This window comes from Cottoperca gobio, chromosome 9, assembly GCF_900634415.1.
Source record: "Cottoperca gobio chromosome 9, fCotGob3.1, whole genome shotgun sequence".
Lineage (NCBI taxonomy): Eukaryota > Metazoa > Chordata > Actinopteri > Perciformes > Bovichtidae > Cottoperca > Cottoperca gobio.
This window is the reverse complement of record NC_041363.1, coordinates 10,664,671-10,671,301: the sequence shown is the minus strand read 5'-3', so window position 1 is coordinate 10,671,301 and position 6,631 is coordinate 10,664,671. Positions and strand designations below refer to the sequence as shown.

At 38.6% G+C, this 6,631-nt stretch overlaps 1 protein-coding gene across 1 annotated transcript; it reads right to left on the bottom strand.

The window, feature by feature from the left end:
- Positions 1-1,241: 1,241 nt before the first annotated feature.
- p2rx2 (purinergic receptor P2X, ligand-gated ion channel, 2) lies at positions 1,242-5,922 on the bottom strand. The gene is made up of 12 exons (XM_029439605.1): positions 5,756-5,922; positions 4,990-5,125; positions 4,811-4,882; positions 4,652-4,727; positions 4,460-4,556; positions 3,409-3,489; positions 3,167-3,320; positions 2,528-2,658; positions 2,320-2,410; positions 2,181-2,246; positions 1,996-2,073; positions 1,242-1,631 (listed from the first exon to the last, which is right to left on the bottom strand). Exons 1-12 carry the CDS (start codon positions 5,920-5,922, stop codon positions 1,533-1,535), a joined length of 1,248 nt encoding a protein of 415 aa, XP_029295465.1. The 3' UTR covers positions 1,242-1,532.
- Positions 5,923-6,631: the final 709 nt, after the last annotated feature.

Genomic DNA, 6,631 nt, shown 5'->3' with positions numbered 1-6,631 from the left:
TAATCTGCTATAAAAATGGACTCCAGTTCTGCCACAAAGGAAAAAGCAGAAACATCCTGAGTGCCACCTACTCTGGGGACCTTCATAAATCAGCGGTCACACATCGGCTGAGCTTCTTCCTCACTTGCCTACTAATGTGTCCGTTTATGGCTTTTGACTTGAACTACTCAAACCCCCCCCCCATTATGTGAACCTGCAGTGAAAGAGACGTAAGACATGTTTGATGCTGCTCTATTGCAAGTCATATTGTCGTTTTTCTTTGGTGTGAAGATCATTTTTGTGTTTGAGGAATTATTGGGCAAAGTCTTCATCTGTAAGAGTTAATATTTTAATTTAGGCTATTTCTCACAGTGATGAGGTGAAAAGATTAGCCGTTTCTCGGGGGGGGAGGGGGTTGTGAATTACGTCTTTACTGTTATTGATAAAGAACATTAATAATGTGTGAAACTGAACCTGTCTGGATCTAAATGATCTTAACCCATGCACCTTCATCACTTTAAGCGTATTGCCCCCGTTGCCTGTTGACGGGCCTTTCCCAGGCAAATAATCACATTTCAGAATCTGATTTCAGGCACAATTAGATTGGCTCTTTAGAGCTTCTCACTGGCACGTGCTGAACATGTAGGTTGACGGGCGAAGGAGCACTTAGAGGGCCTGTATCTACATTTTTTATATTTTCAACCACCTTTTAATATATAACATTCTATGAGTTTTCAGCTCTTTACATGTCACAAACACAACTTCTAAACCGACGTGTGTCCGTTGTGCTCGTCCAACCATCGTGGCAGAAATCAGTCCATTAGACTTTAGTCTTAAGTCATTTTTCACCACCGACATTTGTATTGCTCTCAAGCTTCCAGATGGATTCACACTTCCCTACAATCTTGTTAGAGAAACCATTTTATGGGAAATGTCCATGTTATTAGATTACTGCTCATTGTTCTCCTTGTGAGTCTCCTGGCTGTTTCCTCCTGTGTCTATCGTTAGGCATCAGGTTTAAAGACAAAGGAAATGACTCAGAATATTTAGATTTCTCAAACATGGCGTGCAGTTTTATGTTTGTAATAAGAGCAAAGGTCAGTATTTCATGATACACTGTTTGTAAAATGAAGTGAAAGCTTGAGTTGATAGAAGACATTTATTGCACTGAATGTCTACAATACATGGATAGAAATTGGCATCGTGTGTAATGTTTTTCTGCTATGAAATGGTTTAGCTTCTTTTCATACTTAGAAAAAAAAAACGTTTTCTAAGTGGTGCTACTGCAAGTCATGTCAAGTGAAAAAGCAACAATTGTATTGTCACATAGAGATATATGAGCTGAATCCACTGCACAGGCAGGGACTTTGAGCCGACAGGCTGTCTTTCAGATGATGCCTTCTGTCACTGTTTATTTCCACTAACAACAGCATAGCGACCACTGGCAGCCCATAGCTGAGGTGCTGCAGACATCTGAGGAACCGCTCAGAGTTGCTGTTGTTGAGGTGAGTCCACATTCTTGGCCAGCGAGGACTGAAGCAGCTGTGACGACATTACAGCGGTACACCGTCTGACAGGTCTGAAAGGTTTGAGCCGTAGCTGTGGATGAAGCTGAGTTCTGTGGGAATGGACGCCGTGGGCTCCTTGATAACCTGCGGAGGACAGATATGCTTAACTTAGTGAGCCAGCATGCACAGTACCAGAACCCTGAAACTGCTGCAGCTGAATCAACATTTTTGCTATTTATTTCTGTAAAAAGGACGTATACAGTACTCTAAAACTATTACTGATTAGCTAATTAATTATCAGTTAGATTTGCTCTTTACTCGTTCTGTGGTAGCTTCTCAAAATGTGATGATGTACTTAAACACACCTCTGTATATGAGACACACAACATGACAGGGATTCTGATGAAACTCACATATACATATAGTGGACTGGAAACAATATTTCACATCTGTATGTATTCTTAAGGACCCATATGTGTTGAGGATGAATATAATGCCTTTTACTCACCTCATCAAACTTTCTATCACTGTAGACTTCATTCTTGTCAATAAAAGTCAGCATGATCCAGTCACAGATAATGGTACACTAGAATAGGGGTGACGTGAAAAAATGTAAAAGTTTGTGGTGCTAAGAGCGACGTCTTTTATTTTAAAGTCTTAAGATAACAAATGAATGTAGTTCTTATTACTCACAATCCCAATTGAAGTCATAGCAGTAACTGTGCTGATGATAGTTGGGATGGGACTGAATTTACCAGCCTGAAAAAGAAATGCATTAAAAAATAATAAGCTGAAAATAAACTGCGGTGATGATGGAGGATCTTTCACTTACATGTCCGTGAACTATGACATCCAGACGGATGCCGTAAGCCTTGATGAGTGTTCGAGACTCTACTCCTTCCCTACTGTAATATTTGGCAAACCTTGAATATTACACATAAATTACAAAGGTTAAGGCTGGGAAACATACCACAAGTCAAAGAGACATAAGCAGCTTCAAATACTGAACAAAATAGTCAGCTTTGACTGTTTGAGCTCACCTGAAATAGTAACCAGCGCTGGCCTGGTCCTTTCGGAGATCAAGACGGCGGAAGGAATATGTAGGTTTACAGTTTGAAGGATCCAGGTCCAGGTTACAATACCAGTTGATGAAAACCCCTATCACTCCTCCCTGCACAAAAACAGTCACATCTTACATGTGAGTAATACTACACTATCACAAAGTAGGTCAATTTTAAAGGGACAGTTCACCCCAAAATTAAAAATACATATTTTTCCTGTTGTGCTATGTATCGATGTAGATTGTTTTGGCGTGAGTTGTCGAGTGTTGGAGATAAGGGCAGTAGAAATGTCTGCCTTCTCTCCATTATAATGGGACTATGATGGCACTCGGCTTGTTGTGCTCAAAGCACATAAAAAATACATTTGAAAAACTCAACAGCATTGTTTCTTTCCAGAAATCATGACCCAGATCATCCACAGATCTTGAGAAGAGGGAGAAGTTTCATAAAGGATCTATTTTCTTTCTACCGAAGTAACCGGGTCATGATTTCTAGACATTGTTGAGTGCCATCTAGTTTCATTATAGTCGAGAGAAGGCAGACATCTCGAACACTCGGCAGGTCACACCGAAACAATAAACATGGATAAAGGAAGACATATTTTACTCTTTTACTCACAGTCCTGCAGAGCTCACTGAACTTCTCGTTGGCTTGATCTGCGATGTAGCCCAGGCGGAAGTTTGGACAGTACGGCTCTTTCTCCTCATTGTATTGACACTTGTTGAGGTATTTCCGAATGTTACGTTTTTGTGTAGCATCTTTGATATTTCCCCTGCAGAAGACAAGAACAGGAGCTGTTCTATAGCTCTTGTAAAGCCCAAATACATTGGCTCCAGTGTGTGTGTGTGTGTGTACTCTACCGCAGCACTTTAAATCTGGGGAAGTGGATAGAGTTCCTGATGAACACTGTGAAATTGATGGCCTCCACTAATGCTGGTTCTCTGTTGAAGACAAACAATCACATTGATCTTACTCTGCCATCATCAGTCGGTTTCCGTCAAATATTCAGTTGCTAGTAGCAACCACAACTTCCAGTTCCATAGCAGTTTAACTGTCATTGTTACATCCGCCATTTTATTACCAACTCTTTTATTAAGTTGTGAATTATTCGTTCAGTTTTTCTCCTATCAGATTACTGCTGACCACACTAGTCATTTATCCGAATGTCGCATTAGCAGCAGACTAATTTACTGTAAACTCATTTTACCCATTTTACTTTTACTCCTGTGGACGATGTGTGTGTTAACTACATTGGTTACTGTGTTGTACTTCCTGCGGGGAGTGGGGACTAAATATTGATCTTCACTAATGATGCTTTTTCTCTTTCCAAGCATAAATGGCAAGTCTAACCAATTTGACAGCTAGTCTATACTGCTGTGACTCTATCTGCAGTTTGTATTGTACAATATTTAAAAAATGTAACAACATTTTTGGTGTAACAATGTTTGGGGGCTTGGTACAGATGCCCTAAAACCAGGGGCCCATCGTTTCATAATCCATCCATTGGTCTAACTATCATTTTTGGCAGTGGTCCTGACCCCCAGGTTGGAGTATATAGATTAATGTTTTTTATATAATTGAATTTGTTGTCCAAAACGGTTTTTCATACTGTTTCACAATTGTTTCCATTTAAAGTTCAAAAGTCAACTGCTGTCTTAAACCTTTATTGGTTGTGTGTTTAGCTCACTGCATAGCTGTGCACTGCACAAAAGACGCAAAAGAAAACTCTTGGCCTATAATACAGTTTTAATATGGCTTCGTCCAGACCCCCACTATGCCCGTCTTTAGGTTTTTCTTATTTTGTTTACATGTTACGATATGGGGGGACCTTCTACCTTTCCTTTTCCTTTGATCCAAATAAACATCACTTGAATTTTTGAACTAGGGGGAGATTATCTATCATCTGCTTACCGTATTACTGCGTACTCCTCAATAGGACACCATGTTTGGATCTCACAGGTTTTGAAGGTGTGGTTGTAGTACTGAACACATCTGCCGGTCCTTCTGCCTGTAAGAAAGTGTTTGAAACAGATACAAACTAAATAGTAAAATACCAACCAATGAAGCTTGAAGCTAAGGTTCTGTAAGGAATAAAAACAGTACCATGGCCATTAAAGTCAACCTCTCCCTGGACACAGTCAGAGTCTCTCGTACAGTTGGCATTGGCAACTTTGAAATGCTGAAGTGAAATAAAATAGATTATAGATTTATCTTGCATACTAGTAGATGTTATTGTTGAGAAAGTCTATGTTGACCTCTCACCTCAGCGCAGGTTCCTTGTTTCTGATCATAGGTAACTTCTCGTCTCAATATTGTACTAATCACATCACCGCCCTGTGAGGAAAATGCCACAAAAATACTTTTAGGCAGTAGGACATAATGATGCTGACAGAGTACAGGAGGTAAGACTTCCTTGATTGTATTGAAGCATTTGGACTCACCTCTGAGGGTCGAGCGTACTCCACAGTGTCTAAGATATCATCTCCATGAACTGCTGTGCCTTTCATGAGCGTGTAAACTGAGCTCTCTGGACGGGTTTCACTCTCTTGGTAGGCTTTCTGACTTATGAAGACATACCTTCAGGATGATAGATCAGACAGATGCAATATCACATTTTCTGTCTTGATGATGATTTATATTGGAGGTATCAGATTTCCCTGGATCTGTTCAGCCCTCTTTGCTGAAGCCATGAGAATAAGAAAAAATTACGCACAACTCAAGACATCTAATCTTAGATATTCTTTAAGATTTGACACAATAAAATGAATAATAAGATATTCACAAAAAGTCTGACTAATGAAAACTGCTCTCGAATCAAATTACATGGCTGGTAATGGACAGAGAGACTCCATAGAGACCTAAATTCTCTAACCCATCAATTTTGTCTCCATCCATTATTTTGTGTATTTGTTTCAAGTTAATTGCAAATGAGAAGCATTTCCTCACCACAAAACTGCAATTGATGGGTTACAGAATTTAAAGTCACAGCACTTATCCTTATACGATCTTTTTACACACAAAACATATTAAAGGCAAACATACAATTTTCTACCCTATTGCAATTCTGAAAGAAGCATTAAAACAAATAAATGGTGCATCTGATAACAACATTTGTAGAACAATCAACAAAGTGAAACCTTTCGATTTCATAGATTGTCCTCTTTAGCACATACGGGGGTCATGCAAGTACACAAACATGAAGCTTACCAGATGAAATAGGTGATCACAAGACATTGAACACTTCTGTATATGACTCCAAGAGTTTTGTTTTTAACCACCATCACCTTTGGTGTTTCATAGTCCCAGAAACCAAGAAAATAATCTTTTAAAAAGTCCCGTAGCCCCATGATGAACTTGTGAAATATTTCACACATATTCTGAGATGTCCTTTTGAAGTCTAATTTTTCTATGTATTTAGCTTTTTCTTTCTCTCTCTATTTTTCTTTCTCACTCCCTGATCCTGCTCAGCTCCTGTCTGCATCTCTCTCAAGCACTAACAAAGAGAAACAGAGGAGAAGGGGGTGGGGTTCAGCCTTGGTTGAATCATGCCTTTCATTTTATGTCAGATGATTGTACAGCTTTATGGTACTTACAGTTGATCATGCCTAAAATCTGAATAAAGTGCTTAAAGTTCTGCACATTAACTTATTTTGAGGACATTAAAAAAATGTGTGTCTGTGTTCAAAAATATTGTATTCAATAATACAAAATATAATCAACAAATAATTTATCATGTATTATTATTGTTTAAGATAAGCTTTATTGAAAAGCTAACCTGTAGTATATATAACTAATAGTATACAATAATAATGTATCCTCCTTTACCAGGCTGAAACAAACTATGAAGACATTAATGCATCAGTAATTATAATCCAATAAAGTTGAATTATACTGAAATGGGCCATTCTACATAATAAGTACTTTTACTTTACAGAGTATAAAGTGAGTACTTCGTCCACCTCTGGTTTTAAATATGTTGTCTAGTTTTATATACCCCTTGCTCTTTTGTCATTGTTGTATTTGTATGCTATCCCGTGTTTACTGAACTATCTATATTTATTTTCTATACAGGCAGACAAACGG